We start from the raw sequence: 18,816 nt of genomic DNA, 5'->3' as shown, positions 1-18,816 counted from the left end.
GGGGGGAGGAGGAGGAAGAAGGGGAGGGAGGGGGGAGGAGGAGGAAGAAGGGGAGGGAGGGGGGAGGAGGAGGAAGAAGGGGAGGGAGGGGGGAGGAGGAGGAAGAAGGGGAGGGAGGGGGGAGGAGGAGGAAGAAGGGGAGGGAGGGGGGAGGAGGAGGAAGAAGGGGAGGGAGGGGGGAGGAGGAGGAAGAAGGGGAGGGAGGGGGGAGGAGGAGGAAGAAGGGGAGGGAGGGGGAGGAGGAGGAAGAAGGGGAGGGAGGGGGGAGGAGGAGGAAGAAGGGGAGGGAGGGGGGAGGAGGAGGAAGAAGGGGAGGGAGGGGGGAGGAGGAGGAAGAAGGGGAGGGAGGGGGGAGGAGGAGGAAGAAGGGGAGGGAGGGGGGAGGAGGAGGAAGAAGGGGAGGGAGGGGGGAGGAGGAGGAAGAAGGGGAGGGAGGGGGGAGGAGGAGGAAGAAGGGGAGGGAGGGGGGAGGAGGAGGAAGAAGGGGAGGGAGGGGGGAGGAGGAGGAAGAAGGGGAGGGAGGGGGGAGGAGGAGGAAGAAGGGGAGGGAGGGGGGAGGAGGAGGAAGAAGGGGAGGGAGGGGGGAGGAGGAGGAAGAAGGGGAGGGAGGGGGGAGGAGGAGGAAGAAGGGGAGGGAGGGGGGAGGAGGAGGAAGAAGGGGAGGGAGGGGGGAGGAGGAGGAAGAAGGGGAGGGAGGGGGGAGGAGGAGGAAGAAGGGGAGGGAGGGGGAGGAGGAGGAAGAAGGGGAGGGAGGGGGGAGGAGGAGGAAGAAGGGGAGGGAGGGGGGAGGAGGAGGAAGAAGGGGAGTGAGGGGGGAGGAGGAGGAAGAAGGGAGGGAGGGGGAGGAGGAGGAAGAAGGGGAGGGAGGGGGGAGGAGGAGGAAGAAGGGGAGGGAGGGGGGAGGAGGAGGAAGAAGGGGAGGGAGGGGGGAGGAGGAGGAAGAAGGGGAGGGAGGGGGGAGGAGGAGGAAGAAGGGGAGGGAGGGGGGAGGAGGAGGAAGAAGGGGAGGGAGGGGGGAGGAGGAGGAAGAAGGGGAGGGAGGGGGGAGGAGGAGGAAGAAGGGGAGGGAGGGGGGAGGAGGAGGAAGAAGGGGAGGGAGGGGGAGGAGGAGGAAGAAGGGGAGGGAGGGGGGAGGAGGAGGAAGAAGGGGAGGGAGGGGGGAGGAGGAGGAAGAAGGGGAGGGAGGGGGGAGGAGGAGGAAGAAGGGGAGGGAGGGGGGAGGAGGAGGAAGAAGGGGAGGGAGGGGGGAGGAGGAGGAAGAAGGGGAGGGAGGGGGGAGGAGGAGGAAGAAGGGGAGGGAGGGGGGAGGAGGAGGAAGAAGGGGAGGGAGGGGGGAGGAGGAGGAAGAAGGGGAGGGAGGGGGGGAGGAGGAGGAAGAAGGGGAGGGAGGGGGGAGGAGGAGGAAGAAGGGGAGGGAGGGGGGGAGGAGGAGGAAGAAGGGGAGGGAGGGGGGAGGAGGAGGGAGGGAGGGGGGGAGGAGGAGGAAGAAGGGGAGGGAGGGGGGAGGAGGAGGAAGAAGGGGAGGGAGGGGGGAGGAGGAGGAAGAAGGGGAGGGAGGGGGGAGGAGGAGGAAGAAGGGGAGGGAGGGGGGAGGAGGAAGAAGGGGAGGGAGGGGGGAGGAGGAAGAAGGGGAGGGAGGGGGGAGGAGGAAGAAGGGGAGGGAGGGGGGAGGAGGAAGAAGGGGAGGGAGGGGGGAGGAGGAAGAAGGGGAGGGAGGGGGGAGGAGGAAGAAGGGGAGGGAGGGGGGAGGAGGAAGAAGGGGAGGGAGGGGGGAGGAGGAAGAAGGGGAGGGAGGGGGGAGGAGGAAGAAGGGGAGGGAGGGGGGAGGAGGAAGAAGGGGAGGGAGGGGGGAGGAGGAAGAAGGGGAGGGAGGGGGGAGGAGGAAGAAGGGGAGGGAGGGGGGAGGAGGAAGAAGGGGAGGGAGGGGGGAGGAGGAAGAAGGGGAGGGAGGGGGGAGGAGGAAGAAGGGGAGGGAGGGGGGAGGAGGAAGAAGGGGAGGGAGGGGGGAGGAGGAAGAAGGGGAGGGAGGGGGGAGGAGGAAGAAGGGGAGGGAGGGGGGAGGAGGAAGAAGGGGAGGGAGGGGGGAGGAGGAAGAAGGGGAGGGAGGGGGGAGGAGGAAGAAGGGGAGGGAGGGGGGAGGAGGAAGAAGGGGAGGGAGGGGGGAGGAGGAAGAAGGGGAGGGAGGGGGGAGGAGGAAGAAGGGGAGGGAGGGGGGAGGAGGAAGAAGGGGAGGGAGGGGGGAGGAGGAAGAAGGGGAGGGAGGGGGGAGGAGGAAGAAGGGGAGGGAGGGGGGAGGAGGAAGAAGGGGAGGGAGGGGGGAGGAGGAAGAAGGGGAGGGAGGGGGGAGGAGGAAGAAGGGGAGGGAGGGGGGAGGAGGAAGAAGGGGAGGGAGGGGGGAGGAGGAAGAAGGGGAGGGAGGGGGGAGGAGGAAGAAGGGGAGGGAGGGGAGGAAGAAGGGGAGGGGGGAGGAAGGAATGAGAAGGGAGGAGGCAGGAAGGAATGAGAAGGGAGGAGGCAGGAAGGAATGAGAAGGGAGGAGGCAGGAAGGAATGAGAAGGGAGGAGGCAGGAAGGAATGAGAAGGGAGGAGGCAGGAAGGAATGAGAAGGGAGGAGGCAGGAAGGAATGAGAAGGGAGGAGGCAGGAAGGAATGAGAAGGGAGGAGGCAGGAAGGAATGAGAAGGGAGGAGGCAGGAAGGAATGAGAAGGGAGGAGGCAGGAAGGAATGAGAAGGGAGGAGGCAGGAAGGAATGAGAAGGGAGGAGGCAGGAAGGAATGAGAAGGGAGGAGGCAGGAAGGAATGAGAAGGGAGGAGGCAGGAAGGAATGAGAAGGGAGGAGGCAGGAAGGAATGAGAAGGGAGGAGGCAGGAAGGAATGAGAAGGGAGGAGGCAGGAAGGAATGAGAAGGGAGGAGGCAGGAAGGAATGAGAAGGGAGGAGGCAGGAAGGAATGAGAAGGGAGGAGGCAGGAAGGAATGAGAAGGGAGGAGGCAGGAAGGAATGAGAAGGGAGGAGGCAGGAAGGAATGAGAAGGGAGGAGGCAGGAAGGAATGAGAAGGGAGGAGGCAGGAAGGAATGAGAAGGGAGGAGGCAGGAAGGAATGAGAAGGGAGGAGGCAGGAAGGAATGAGAAGGGAGGAGGCAGGAAGGAATGAGAAGGGAGGAGGCAGGAAGGGAGAAGGAGGCTGAACAGGCCGGGCCCAAGTCGTCGGGCTGGATTGACAGGTAGGTGGCGCCGGGTCGCGGAGGTCGGGCCGCCGGGGGGAAAGGGCAGAGGTCGGGTCGCCGGGACTGGGGGGGGGGAGCGGAGGTCGGGGGGTGGAAAGCCGAGGTTGTGTCGGATCCGGGGTCGGGTCTGGTCTGGAGGGGTGGGGGAAGTCAAGTCAGGTCGGGAGGGAGCTGGGCGTGGGATGTGAGCCTTACCACGCAGCCCCAGTGAGGCCATTCGGCCAGGGCTAGGGGCTGCGTGCTTCAGGCCCCTCCCACAGTTTTGGGCACGTGGAGCTACTGCACATGCACGCCCACTGTAGCGCGCATGTGCAGAGGTCCCAGCACTGTTTTCAGCGCAGGGACCTGGCTCCACCCCACACAGCTAGTGCTGCGCCACGCCACGCCCAGCTCCAGAGGACTTGCAGGGAGCCGGAGAATAGGTAAGTTTTTTTTAGGCGCACTTTGTGGTGCGAAAAACGGGCATCCAGGTCCGGGCTGCGCCGTTTTAGGCGCGGCCCGAAACTTGTGCCCAATAAGTATGCATCCAAGTACTTTTTAAAATGTGATGAGGGTTTCTGCCTCTTCCACCCTTTCAGGCAGTGAATTCCAGATCCCCACCACCCTCTGGGTGAAAAAATGTTTCCTCATCGCCCCTCTAATCCTTCTGCCAACTACTTTAAATCTATGCCCCCAGGTTATTGACTAGATCCTTCCCATCCTATCTAGGCCCCTCATAATTTTATACACCTCAATTAAATCCCCCCTCAACCTCCTCTATTCCAAAGAAAACAACCCCAGCCTATCAAATCTTTCCTCATAGCTAAAGTTTTCCAGTCCTGGCAACATCCTCATAAATCTCCTCTGTACCCTTTCTAGTGCAATCACATCCTTCCTGTAATGCGGTGATCAGAACTGCACTCAGTACTCAAAAGCTGTGGCCTAACTAGTGCTGTATACAGTTCTAGCATATCTTCCCTGCTCTTGTATTCTATGCCTCGGCTAATAAAGGAAAACATTCCGTATGCCTTTTTAACTACCTTATCAACTTGTCCTGCTACCTTTAAGGATCTGTGGACATAGACTCCAAGGTCCCTCTGTTCCTCCACACCCCTCAGTATCCTCCCATTTATTGTGTATTCCCTTGCCTTGTTGCCCCTCCCCAAATCCATTACCTCACACTTTTCTAGATTGAATTCCATGCGCCACTTTTCTGCCCAACTGACCAGTTCATCGATATCTTCCTGCAGTCTAAAGTTTTCCTCCTCACTGTCATCCACACAGCCAATTTTTGTATCATCTGCAAATTTCTTAATCATGCCCTCTACATTTAATTCTAAATCATTAATATATACAATAAAAAGTAAGGGGCCCTGTGGAACCCCATTGGAAACAGCCTTCCAGTCACAAAACTCCCCTCAATCATTATCCTTTGCTTGCTGTCACTGAGCCAATTTTGGATCCAATTTGCCACTCTCCCCTTGGATCCCATGGGCTTTTACTTTTTTGATCAGCCTACCATGTAGGACCTTGTCAAAAGCCTTGCTAAAATCCATGTAAACTACATCAAACGCACTGCCCTCATCGACTCTCCTGGTTACCTCCTCAAAAGAACTTAATCAAATGAGTCAGAGTTGGTTGAGACATTCCATCAATACCACATTACTGCATTGCATTCCTCCAAGCAATCAATTTAGTCCATTAAAATGAACTGTTAAAAATGCATGAAGCAATAAACAATATTTCTATTATAGTAATTTAAAAGCAAATCAGATACATCAACACCAAGCCTATAATTTATTGGGAGGACTAACGGATCTCGCATGGAATTGTTCATCGTAAGTCGACGATGCATTGCTTTGTAATAACAGCTGCATGTAAATGCACAATGTATTATCACCCATCATAGGCAGTCCCTTGGAATTGAGGAAGATTTGCTTCCAGTCTAAAATTGAGTCCCAAGGTGGCTAAACAGTCCAATACGAGAACCACAGTCCCCGTCACAGGTGGGACAGATAGTTGTTGAGGGAAAGGGTGGGTGTTATTATATAACAGAAAGGGCAGTTCATGTTTTGATAAGCCTTTCCTAATAGGCAAAAGGGAGCGGCCTTCAGGAAAGCTATCTGCTGCAAAGGAAGAGCAGCATTTCACTGGGGCCACAAAGTGTACTGCCTGTGGGAAAGTGCTCTAAAGAGGCACACCCTGAAATCTATTAGTATAATTGTTGTTGTTGAACGTAGATTGCGTCCAGTTTGTAAATTCTTGGCTCCTTTCTTTGGTGAGCCACAGGTTAGCAATTAACCATTCCGCTACACTCCCGCCCAAGATGTTCAGTTGTGATTTGTTGGTGCTTTTATGAAAATGACAGTCCCTGCACTTTCAAGCTTGACATTTCGAAGCATAATGGACGCGCTTCATGTAAAACATACATATCTCCCATGGCAATGCTCACAGAAGTCAGAGGGTAGAAGAACAGGAACATTCTACAATGCAATAGACAATATATTACTTTGTAGTTTCAGCTGTGGCTCAGGTGGCAGCACACTCTCCTCGGAGTCAGAAGATTGTGGGCTCAAGTTCCACTCCAGGCACTTGACCACATAAATCTAGACTGACATTCCAGTGCAGTGCTGAGGGAGTGCTGCACTGTCAGAGATGCCCTCTTTCGAATGAGACATTAAACCAAAGCCCCATCTGCTCTCAGGTAGATGTAAAAGATCCCACTGCACTATTTTGAAGAAGAGCAGGGGAGTTATCCCCGGTGTCCTGGCCAATATTTATCCCTCAATTAACATTAAAAAAAATCCAATTATCTGGACATTATCACGTTGCTATTTATGGGAGCTTGCTAGTGCACAAATTGGATGCTGCGTTTCCTACATTACAATAGTGACTACACTCCAAAAGTACTTAATTGGCTGTAAAGCGCTTTGAGATGTCCGGTGATTGTGAAAGGCGCTATATAAATGCAAGTCTTTCTTTACTAAAAGGATAGCTAGGTGTAACCTGGCCCAACCCTTTAAGGTTACAACTAACTACAAGTTCTGATTGCTGCATCTTCCTGAAGTCAATTAGAGGCTAAATGCCTGTCTCGGACCAGAGGTCAATGAGAAGGTATTTCCCTTTGCTAGTGAAGTTTCTTTTATTTTAAAAATACATTTTAAAAAAGTGTACAAGAATTTTATGTCTAGCGATTGGTCATGTCTAACTGAAGGGGACAGAAAATTACAGGCAGTGTGACATCTGAAGTGTGAGGAACATGAATTGCACCCATGTAAAGTTATATTATAAACACAGATGCTCCTAACATTCTATAAATCTCTTGCTGCATTTGACAAAGGTTTAACCAGCTGCACAGAGTAAGGAGGTACCAGGTTCATTTTCTGGTTTGTGTTAAATTAGCCGATTTCAGGTCAGACAGCACTACAACTGGTGTCAATGCTTCCATGATTAGGAGTAGGAAGGCACAGTGCCCGTCATTCCTAATCTCAGGATAAATGTGTGCTCTCAAGCTGCCACTGACTGGCAGTCTATAAAAGTGTTTTCAAAGGCTTTTAGATATTCAGAATTTTAAAACTTGAAATGCCCAAGTGACAGAAAAGAACTAGCAGTAAGAAACCATTAGAAAGTTATATATCTGCCCTCTGTGTTCTCAGAACCACGCACGAGTGTTCTAGAGGTGACGGGAATGGGAGGAGAAACCATTTCAATTTTTTTTTTCTTTTTTAAAAAAGGTGTACAAGCAGAATTGACGAGTAACTCTAACATGGCAGAGATGTTGCTTTGCTGTGGGACTTGAACTAGTTTCGAAAATATAAACTACAATGACAAAAATAGAAAAAGATGTCATTTCATTTTTGTAATCTTCAGAACTGTATCAGTTCAGTAATACAGCTGGGGACGGAAATTCACCGTCCGACGGGACGGCTACCGCGGAGTTTGGACGGTCAACCGAAAAAAAAAATCGATGGGCCGCCGCGGTCGGGTACTTTCCCCTCCCAGAGATATAATCAGCTCAGGAGAGGATTTCAGCAGGGTTCACTTACACCAGAAATGGCGCGGTAAAGCTGCTGTAAAAGGTTTCCAGCGGTGAGCTCTGCAGCATGCAGGCTGCTGGAAAGGGACTACCACAACGAAATTCACCGAGGAAAAGGCAGGACTTTTCCCGGCAGTGCCCCCGGGAGGTTTTCAATGCAGTGCTCGAATGCTGGGGCCCTTTGGTAGCTAAAAAGTTTTATTGCTTATTGTTTTTATTTCATTTTCCATGGTCCGCAGTATTTATCTCTTGATATAGTTTTATTAATTGGTTTGGCTCCATTAAACCTGCTGACTGCTGCTCAGAGGTTTGCACATACCTCTGTACTTCTGTACAACTTTCAGGTCTGACTCTTTAGTGGAGTCCTGTGGGCTGCAGAGACCTGCTTGGCAGGGTTCAGCCTGAGGATGGGAGGAGTGTTGGGAGAGCGACACCTGGTCAGAAGCAGGGCAGCACGCAGGAGAAGGCATCACCATCAGCACTGTGCAGACAGGCAGCGGGCAAGGGAGGCAGCAGCCATGATTTGTTCATTCTATGCCAGACCAGTGTGCCTGCCGTCTTCACCGGCCCGAATCAGGATTGTGATTGGCTGCTTGGGGACAAAGGATATCCCCTGTCCACTTGGCTGCTCACTCCTCTGTGGAACCCCAGGACAGCGCCAGAGCATGCATACAATGACGCTCTTTGTGCCACCAGGTGCATCATCGAGCAGTGTATAGGCATCCTTAAGCAGAGATTCCGGTGCCTGGACCGCTATGGCGACACCTTGCAGTACTTTTCTCAACAGGTTTCCATAATTGTCATGGTCTGCTGCATGCTGCACAACCTGGCCATCATGAGGGGACAGCCACTGGAGGTCGAGCCAGCAGTACCACCTGAGGAGGAGGATCCCCGTCGCCCCAGAGCTAGGAGGCACCCACCCATCGCCACCCTGGAAGGGCCGGGTGCAGACTGGCCAGTGCTCTCCTGGGAGGGTGCGTCCTCACATATATGGAGGTGCCTGATACCTCCATGCATAATGTACTGCCTGTCTGCCAGGTGTGCCCACGTCAGGAAACATTCTTCTTCTTCTGTCCTCCACACCGTCCATCAGTGTCTTCAGCTCCATATCAGTGAACCTGTTGACTCTCCTTGCACCTCTTACACCAGCCATCCTTCCAAATTCCTTCCTCCCCTCAGGGCCTTGCTGCAAACCCTGGCCTTCAAAAAGACCAGGGAGCAGCTGGCTCATTCGAAACCCTTACCTGCATGCTGAATTTCTGAGTGGTGATAATGCTCAAATTAAGACAGCCACACCGCTGAAAAATTCACTTTGGAAGGATTCATTAGCACTGGAACCCATTTGGGTGGCCCAGCCATGAAATAATTTCGGCACTAATGGCCACAAAAAGGTGGGGGGAGCACCAACTTTCCAGCGGTACTGAATTTCGGGCCCCTGGTCTCTTAAGGAACCAAAAATAAAACTTAAACACACTGCAATTTGGAATTTAAGCAAAATGATGACATTAACTCTTAGATTAAGCTACATTAATTTAGTGTATAAAGAAAGACTTGCATTTCGATAGCTTCTTTCAAGCATACCAAAGCACTTTACTGCCAATGAAGTACTTTTTTGAAGTGTAGCCATTGTTGTCATGCAAGAAACGTGGTAGCCAAGTTACACACAGTAAGCTCCCACAAACAGTAATGTGATAATGACCAGATCATCTGTTTTAATGAATTTGATAAAGGGATAAATATTGGCCAGGACACCCGAGATAACTCCCCAGCTCCTCTTCAAAATAGTGCCATGGGATCTTTTACGTCCACCTGAGAGAGCAGACAGGGTCACAATTTAATGTCTCATCCGAAAGACAGCAACCTCGAACAGTGCAGCGTTCGCTCAGTACTCCATTGTCAGCCCAGATTTTTGTGTTCAAGTTTCTGGAGTGGGACTTGAACCCCACAACCTTCTGACTCAGAAGCAAGAGTGCTGCCCACTGAGCCATTGGCTGACACAGTCTATGTACGTGTAGGAGATGACTTGACTGCTATATTTATATTTCCAAACTTTGCACATGATCCCTTGTTATGATGAGTAATAAAATGGTATAGAACAAGGACAGGATAGAATCATAGTACTGCCGTCATGCTCTTTTGTCACACACAAGCCTCAGAAAAGAGCGGAAGGGATGGTGTACTAGTCACAAGTGTCCCCATTCCAAATCCCACTAATACTGTAGCTTAGCCACTGAAGTTTTATAATCACAGCTTTGGGTTTTCAAAAAGCCCTGCTTGCAAAAAAAACTAGCGTGACCCTGAGTCACACCAGAGCAGCAGAATTCCTCACCTCTTGAAAGTTGTGTTGTGTAAACTTATCCGCCACCCGCAGCAATTCCCGACAAGCGTGAGTGTCAGCAAATGCCCGAATTCCCAGACAATTGGATGGATCAAGCTGTCGCTTTAAAAATTCACAGCAGGTCTCTTGGATCTCAGTCAGCTGTAATAAGCAAGCAGCTGGCAGCAGAGTCTGGACATTGTTCTCCTCCACAATAATCTGTGATGTGTAAGAAAATTCAATGAGTAATTCCATGGCGTGCTCGTCGATGTCCCGAATCAGGACTTCCGTCTGTCTACTCTCTGCCAGCTCACTGGTGAACATTGCGTGGAAGTAGGGACTGCAGGCTGCCAGTACCACCCGATGGGCGTAGATTTTCTTCAGCCCGACAACAAGCACCACGTCGCACAAGCCCTGGTTTCTCCTCAGCTGGTTGATGGCATCCAGGGTGAGTCGGGGGTGCTTGTCGGAGACATAATGCATGCGCGCGGGTTGAGGCAGGCCTTCGGGAAGCCGGTTTGGATCACCAGCTGTACATCGGCTAGTCACATCCATTCCTGTCACCACTGGAGACATGAAAAGATCTGAAGAGGGGGAAAAGAAAATCAAAATTAGCATTGTGCTGTACTATGCTCATTAACTTTCAGCCATTGCCAGCTTTGATAATGGCTACAATAATCAGGCCTTGATTAGGAGGGCAAGAGTTTCGCCTGAAGACCTGTCCAAAGACAGAATGGTAACTCGATTGACAAGGACAGTTCTGTTCCCTCTTAACCAGACATCCACAATTACAGTAACGCAACTTGCTTTCAAGTACTGACAAAATGTGAAAGCCAGACAGGCTCTGAGCACCAATCACAGAAATAAATGTAACTTTTTTGTTCATTCAAACTTTACAAAACTATAGTTTCTGCAGCAAGCCATACGCTCCTGACGTGGAATGTTCAGCAGGTCCTTCGGCCCAACTGGTCTATGCCAATGTCTATGCTCCATATGAGCCTCCTCCCACCCCTCTACATCTAATCCCATCAACATAACCTTCTATTCCTTTCGCCCTCGCGTGCTTATCTAGCTACCTCTTAAATGTATCTATGTTATTCGCCTCAACGAGTCCTTGAGATAGCAAGTTCCACATTCTTACCACTCTCTGGGCAGACATTTCTTCTGATTTCCTATTGGATTTATTAATGACTATCTTATATTTATGGCCCCTAGTTTTGGTCTTCCCCGTGAGTGGAAACATCTTCGAAGTCTACCCTATCAAACCTGTTTACAATCTTAAAGACCTCTATCGGGTCACCCCTCAGTCTTCTCTTATCTAGGAGGAAAGAGCCTCAGTCGGTTCTGAAATATATCCTGTCAGTTCTGGTATCTTCCTCGAGAACCTTCTCCAGTGCCTCTATATCCTTTTTATAATATGGGGTCCAGAACTGTGCACAGTACTCGCAAGTGTGGTCTAACTAAGGTTCTATACAAGTTTAACATAACTTCTCGGCTTTTCAAACCTATCCCTCTAGAAATGAGCCTCAGTGCTTAGTTTGCTTTTTTTTTTTTAAATGGCCTTATTAACCTGCTACATTTAATGTTGTGTCTCTGTAGCTCGATCCTTTTGCTCCTCTATCCCATTTAGACTCATTATCCAAGCAGTATGTGGCCTCCCCATTCTTCCTCTGAAAATGTAACACCTCATGCTCATCTATATTGAAATTAATTTGCCAATTACACACCCATTCTGCAAGTTTATTAATTATTTATTAACACCCATTCTTGTACTTTGGTGCAGTCTTCCTCAGTATTAACTACATCCCCCAACTTCTTGTCCTCAAATTTTGAAATTGTACTTCTGATTACCAAGTCCAAATCGTTTAGAACGAAAGACTTGGATTTATATAGCGGCTTTCATGACCACCGGACGTCTCAAAGCGTTTTACAGCCAATGAAGTACTTTTGGAGTGTAGTTACTGCTGTAATGTGGGCAACGTCGCATCCAATTTGTGCAAAGCAAGCAGCAATGTGATCATGACCAGATAATCTGTTTTTTTGTTATGTTGATTGAGGGATAAATATTGGCCAGGACACCGAGGATAACTCCCCTACTCGTCTTCAAAATAGTGCCATGGGATCTTTTATGGTCCACGTGAGAGCGCAGACGAGGTCTCGGTTTAACGTCTCATCCGAAAGATGGCACCTCTGACAGTGCAGCGCCCCCCTCCATACTGAACTGGAGTGTCAACCTAGATTAATGTGCTCATGTCCCTGGAGTGGGACTTGAACCCACAACCTTCTGACTCAGACAGAAGTGCTACCCACTGAGCCACAGCTGACATTTATGTAAATTGTGAACAACAGTGATCCCGATCCTTGTGAAACACCACTTCTCACCTTTTGCCACTGAGTAACTACTCTTAACTCCTATTGTTTCTTGTTCTGTAGCCAGCTTGCTATCCATTCTGCTACTTATCCCCTGACTCCACATGCTCTGATTATTTCAGTTGAAAGCAACATCAGTCTGTCATATATCAGATTATGGTGTTATGCACCTAATGTAAATAATATTTACTCTGCATTAACACAAGTTACTCAACTCAAAAATACATTATTTGTACTATCAGGGAGAATTTTGTGCTCAAGTTGCCAAGCACAAAATTTCACCAAAATAAAAGGGCTAATTACATCAAATGCTACGGAAAGTCCAGATTTAGATCCAAACCCACTACTTCAGCACTCATGCAATAGATTAGAAAGAAAGACTTGCATTTATATAGCACCTTTCACGACCATTGGACGTCTCAAAGCACTTTACAGCCGATGAAGTACTTTTGGAGTATAGTCACTGTTGTAATGTAGGAAATTAAGTTAATTGCAACATTAACTTAAAACTTGAATAAATGGTCTCTAAATTCTCTTCAAAGCTACAAACAGGCAATTTTAAGGATCAAAGACAAACAGACGTGTGCGTTCAGCTAAAGTGATGCAGTGTATACAGACTTATCAAAATGGTTTCCAATATCTGACCTCTGATGATTATTAACCGAGGGCTACAAATCTCCAGCGTGCTAACCTTTGGAGTCTACAGTTGCAACCCAGTTATCATGGACAAAATGCCTTTCTAAAAAACACAAAATGCCTTTCCAAGATGGAAGGAGTAATGTTTTTCTTGCCCTGAAGGGGTAGACAGTCACTTACTAGGGTATGGTTCCATGGGTGCTGGCCACCCTCCATGACTGTTTGTTCTATGCAAGTCTAGGCAATATTGACAAGGGAGGGTGGGGTGCACACGAGAGCCCAATCAGCTGCACGCATTATTCCCCACAATGGTCACTGAACAGCAGAGCCCTGGTAGATTCAGCTTTTCCTCTCCACAATTTTAAAAACCATATTTGCATTCATTTTTTGCTTCTGCTCCGTTGCCATTTTCTACTCCGAGGGAGGCTGGTAATCAACCTGTTCAGTCCTGATTATCTGGCCAAGATAAGGACAACTGCAGGATGTTTAGCTACCAGGGCACAGAAGCATGTCCGCTGCAGCTTTTAACTTTATTGAAAATTTAGCCTTTTATATAACAAAGCAGAGTATTATGTGTCAGCTGTGGCTTGGTGAGTAGCACTCTTGCCACAGAGTCAGAAGTCCCACTCGAAGAGAATTGAGCACAAAGTTCTCGGCCGACACTCCAGTGCAGTGCTGAGGGAGTGCTACACTGTCGGAGGTGCCGTCTTTCAGATCAGACGTTAAACCCAAGGTCCCGCCTGCCCCCTCAGGCGGACGTAAAAGATCCTATGGCACTATTTCGCAGAAGAGCAGGGGAATTCACCCCAGTGTCTTGGCCAATATTTATCCTTCAATCAGCATCACTAAAACAGATCATTTGGTCATTATCACATTGCTGTTTGTGGGAGTTTGCTGTGCACAGATCACAGATTGGCGACCACGTTTCCCACATTACAACAGTGACTACATGTCAAAAAAAGTACTTCATTGGCTGTAAAGCACTTTGGGTCGTCCGGTGGTTGTGAAAGGTGTTATATACAAGGGACCGCCTATGATGATGATAAATGCAATTCTTTTTTTATTTGTAACTTGCACAAGCACAAGACTAAATCGGCATTGAAACAGTGAGTCTCACACCTGCTGCTTGCACTGTAAATAATACTGTTGAGGAAGTGGCAAAGGAATGCTGGAAAGAAACAGCTGGTCAGAGGGTGTGGATTTGTGCAGTTATCTGCGGAGTAGATCACAGAAGTATTTTGAAGAGTTGGAATACCCCACTCCACATGGGCCAGTTGGTAAAGGCAGCAAGTTAAGCTAAGCATACAGGCCACAAAAGGTAGCAGGCTCGATGCCCCAGTGTGTGTTGGGTTAGTTGATCTCTGCCAAGGCTGCAGTAACAATGCCTCAATTTTCAAATCCCTCCATGGCCTCGCCCCTCCCCATCTCTGTAACTCCCTAATGGCCTCCCCCCTCCCAACTCCGGCCAGCCCTACAACCACCCGAGATCTCTGTGCTCCTCCAATTCTGGCCCCTTGTGCTTCCCCTATTTTCTTCACTCTGCCATTAGCAGCCGTGCCTTCTGTTGTCTGGGCCCTAAGCTCTGGAATTCCCTCCTTAAGACGCTCCTTAAAACTTACCTCTTTGACCAAGCTTTTGGTCACCTATCCTCATATCCTCATATCTCAAACGAAGATGACTTGCTTCCACATGAGTTCACAGATGTTTCCATGAAGGACCCGATGTTCCAGTCCTGAACTCCAATTGAAGAACATAAGAAATAGGAGTAGTAGGCCATACGGCCCCTCGAGCCTGCTCCGCCATTTAATACGATCATGGACTCAGGTCCACTTCCCTGCCCGCTCTCCATAATCCCTTATCGTTTAAGAAACTGTCTATTTCTGTCTTAAATTTATTCAACGTCCCAGCTTCCACAGCTCTCTGAGGCAATGAATTCCACAGATCCACAACCTTCTAAAGAGAAGAAATTTCTCCTCATCTCAGTTTTAAATGGGAGGCCCCTTATTCTAAGATTATGCCCCCTAGTTCTTGTCTCCTCTATCAGCGGAAACATCCTCTCTGCATCCACCTTGTCAAGTTCCCTCATAATCTTATACGTTTCGATAAGATCACCTCTTATTTTTCTAAATTCCAATGAGTGGAGGCCCAACCTACTCAATCTTTCCTCATAAGTCAACTCTCTCATCTCTGGAATCAACCTTGTGAACTTTCTCTGAACTGCCTCCAAAGCAAATATATCCTTTCGTAAATATGGAAACCAAAACTGCACACAGTATTCCAGGTGTGGCCTCACCCTATACAGTGTACAACTGTAGCAAGACTTCCCTGCTTTTATACTCCATCCCCTTTGCAATAAAAGCCAAGATTCCATTGGCCTTCCCGATCACTTGCTGTACCTGCATACTAACCTTTTGTGTTTCATGCACAAGTACCCCTAGGTCCCACTGTACTGCAGCACTTTGCAATCTTTCTCCATTTAAATAATAACTTGCTCTTTGATTTTTTTTTTCTGCCAAAGTGCATGACTCCACACTTTCCAACATTATACTTGATCTGCCAAATTTTTGCCCACTCACTGAGCCTGACTATGTCCTTTTGCAGACTTTCTGTGTCCTCCTAACACATTGCTATTCCTCCCATCTTTGTATCGTTGGCAAACTTGGCTACATTACTCAGTCCCTTCCTCCAAGTCGTTAATATATATTGTAAATAGTTGAGGTCCCAGCACTGATCCCTGCAGCACCCCACTGGTTACTGACTGCCAACCCAAGAATTAACCATTTATCCCTACTCTGTTTTCTGTTCGTTAGCCAATCCTCTCTCCATGCTAATATATTACCCCCAACCCCATGATCTTTTATCTTGTGCAGTAACCTTTTATGTGGCACCTTGTCAAATGCCTTCTGGAAGTCCAAATACACTACATCCACTGGTTCCCCTTTATCCACCCTGTTCATTACATCCTCAAAGAATTTTAGCAAATTTGTCAAACATGACTACCCCTTCAAAAATCCATGCTGACTCTGCCTGACCAAAGGGGTGAGAGATGCCTGTGTGTGGATTTTTTTTTAAACATGTGGTGACCGTTGCATGCCAGCCACCACACGGGCTTGAGAGAGCTAGGCCTTTATCCATTGGCAAGGGTAAACCAGGACGACTGGGAGACCTGCTCTGCTGCACGGACCTCGTGCGCACACATATCGGAGTATGGGCTGGCCAGTGCTGCCCCCGGCTCTTCTGGACCCTGTACCCTCATTCGCCGCGATCTCTCACCGCTCCTCTGCCATAAACATTCACCGCATCTTGCAACAAACACTCGCCGCTCATCCGCCCAGACCTTCCCAATCCTCTGTACCTGGGCCCTGCCGATATTCCTGCCCACGCTCCAAAACGGCAACCAGGGTTTTGATGACGTCACTCAGTCGTCCATCTCAAAATCGTCGCATACTTGGAGCAGCTCGCACTGGAGGTTGAAGTGGGATGCCACTCCAGCTCTTTTACTTCCACGATGTTCCAGGGCCCGCTGCTCCAGCTCTTTTACTTCCATTCATACATACATACAATCACACTACACATTACCAGTTCACCCACCAGGCTCACAACCTGGTCAGGGTTTTATTGAGCGGGTTATGAGGAGCGGGCAGGGAAGTGGAGCTGAGCCCATGATCAGAGCAGCCATGATCTTATTAAATGGCGGAGCCAGCTCGAGGGGCCAGGTGGCCTACTCCTGCTCCGATTTCTTATGTTCTTCTGAGTCTTGTGAACATCACGTGACTGGTTAAGCCGCTCCCAACTCAGCAGCTCTACAACTATTTAAATGTAACATTAAACCAAGATAGGTGATTTGAGTATAGGAGCAGGGAGGTCTTACTGCAGATGTACAGGGCCTTGGTGAGGCCTCACCTGGAATATTGTGTACAGTTTTGGTCTCCTAATCTGAGGAAGGACGTTCTTGCTATTGAGGGAGTGCAGCAAAGGTTCACCAGACTGATTCCCGGGATGGCAGGACTAACATATGAGGAGAGACTGGATCGACTGGGCCTGTATTCACTGGAGTTCAGAAGGATGAGAAGGGATCTCATAGAAACATATAAAATTCTGACAGGACGGGTCAGGTTAGGTTAGATGCAGGAAGAATGTTCCCGATGTTAGGGAAGTCCAGAACCAGGGGACATAGTCTAAGGATAAGGGGTAAGCCATTTAGGACTGAGATGAGGAGAAACTTCTTCATTCAGAGAGTTGTTAACCTGTGGAATTCCCTACCGCAGAGAATTGTTGATGCCAGTTCATTGGATATATTCAAGAGGGAGTTAGATGTGGCCCTTACGGCTAAAGGGATCAAGGGGTATGGAGAGAAAGCAGGAAAGGGGTACTGAAGTGAATGATCAGCCATGATCTTATTGAATGGTGGTGCAGGCTCGAAGGGCCGAATGACCTACTCCTGCACCTAATTTCTATGTTTCTATGCAAGGGCAGTAGAACCCACAAATTTCCAAATAAAACTTTAAAGGAAACTTAAATCAAATTAAAATGTGTGGTTGCCGGGGGTAATGATGTCAACAGCTCTACCAACTCTTTTGATAGGAGACAAAATTAACCAGTTAAGTCAAGTGCCCCCCAATCTGGGGGACACTCCAAACATTTTTCAACTGCCCTTTTTTTTTTACTTTTTATGGGGTTTTTGTGTGATTTTTTTGGTGGCAATAAAATCATAAATTTTATAAGTGCCCCCTATAAAAAGGGAGGGGGAAACTAAAAATCCAGCAATTAAACAAATTAAACTTTAAAACATGTAAAATCAAATTAAAATTTGGTTGCCGGGGGTGATAATGCACTCCAGTCCCTCCGGCGCCCACCTCTCACGGAAGGCCGCGAGCGTATCGGTGGACACCGCGTGCTCCAAGGACACCCTGGCGCGGATGTACGCGCGGAAGAGAGGCAGGCAGTCAGGCTGAACGAACAGCTCTACCAACTCTTTTGGTTGTAAATAAATTAACCAATTAAATCAAGTGCCCCCCTGATTAAAGGGGGAGGACACTCCAAACATTTTTCAAGCTCTACAACTCTTTTGGGGGGGGGGAACAAAATAAACATTAGATCAAGTGCCCCCCAATCTGGGGGACACTCCAAACATTTTTCAACTGCCCTTCTTTTTTGTTTTTTGGGGGTTTTTTAAACTTTTTTTTGTAATTTTTTTTGGGGGTAATAAAATCATAAATTTTACAAGTGCCCCCTATAAAAGGGGAGGGGGACACTAAAAACCCCAGCAATTAAAACAAATTAAACTTTAAAACATAAAATCAAATTAAAATTTGGTTGCCGAAGGTGACGATGCACTCCAGTCCCTCCGGCGCCCACCTCTCGCAGAAGGCCGCGAGCGTACCGGTGGACACCGCGTGCTCCATCTCCGAGGACACCCTGGCGCGGATGTACGCGCGGAAGAGAGGCAGGCAGGCAGGCTGAACGAACAACAGCTCGACCAAGCTGTGGGCAAATGCTGACAGGTGCATATATATTACAGAGGCCATTCAGCCCATCGTGCCTGTGCTAGCTCTCTGGTCCAATTAGTCCCGCCCCTTCCTCTGCTCTTTCCCCACAGCCACAACAACCACAAAAATGTCCTTATAAAGCATTTATCCAATTCCCTTTCTGGCATTGTGCGGGTATTGCAGCTCGGCCGTTACACCCTCCATTTTGAAAACAATGGAACTTACCAGAAGGCGGCCCGAGGCCGGGCCGGGCCGAACACGGCGAAGACTCGAGCCCAACCTCAACACACCCCCTTCCCCAGTCACTGGGTCAAGGGCAGCGGCCAGCCCGCCCCGCCCGCGGCCCCGGGACATCGGCCGCCATCGCCTCAAAAAACAAATCTATTCCCCACTTTAAAAACACACCAGACAAAACTCTTCATCTGGAAGTTGCCGTCGCCAGTGAGCGGGCTATTCCTTCAACAACAAGCCCCAGTCAGCCGTTCCCGCAACAAGCACCGAGCTACTGCTCGACTGCCGCGCCCGCCCTCATTGGTTCCAATCAATCCCCCGCCCCACCCACCGACGGCCCGTTCCGGGTTCTGATTCGATGCTTTGACTGCCAATCATTCTCAATTAGACCCGCCCCCGGCCAGACCTCATTGGCTTCAATCAATCACTCCCACCCACCGACAGCCCGCTCCGCGTTCTGATTCGATGCTTCGAGTGCCAATCATTCTAAACTGGCCCCGCCCCCGTCCCATTCCCTGGAGTTTAAAAAGAC

The 18,816-nt window shown here is 49.5% G+C and overlaps 1 protein-coding gene across 3 annotated transcripts in view; it reads right to left on the bottom strand.

Moving 5' to 3' along the window:
- Positions 1-18,581, bottom strand: part of LOC139233171 (kelch-like protein 20) — a 76,722-nt gene extending 58,141 nt beyond the window's left edge. For 2 of the 3 annotated variants that reach the window (XM_070863774.1, XM_070863776.1), the window contains exons 1-2: positions 18,279-18,581; positions 9,571-10,142 (exon numbers count right to left, since the gene is read on the bottom strand). In XM_070863774.1, coding sequence (XP_070719875.1) covers positions 9,571-10,134 — 564 coding nt within the window. In that variant the 5' untranslated portion in view covers positions 10,135-10,142; positions 18,279-18,581. The remainder of the gene's footprint in view (positions 1-9,570; positions 10,143-18,278) is intronic. The other variant, XM_070863775.1, reaches the window with a different exon arrangement.
- Between the last annotated feature and the right edge of the window lie 235 nt (positions 18,582-18,816).

Source organism: Pristiophorus japonicus, chromosome 20 (genome assembly GCF_044704955.1).
Source record: "Pristiophorus japonicus isolate sPriJap1 chromosome 20, sPriJap1.hap1, whole genome shotgun sequence".
Classification (NCBI taxonomy): Eukaryota; Metazoa; Chordata; class Chondrichthyes; family Pristiophoridae; genus Pristiophorus; species Pristiophorus japonicus.
Note: the sequence above shows the minus strand (reverse complement) of the source record. Positions and strands in the feature narration are given on the sequence as shown.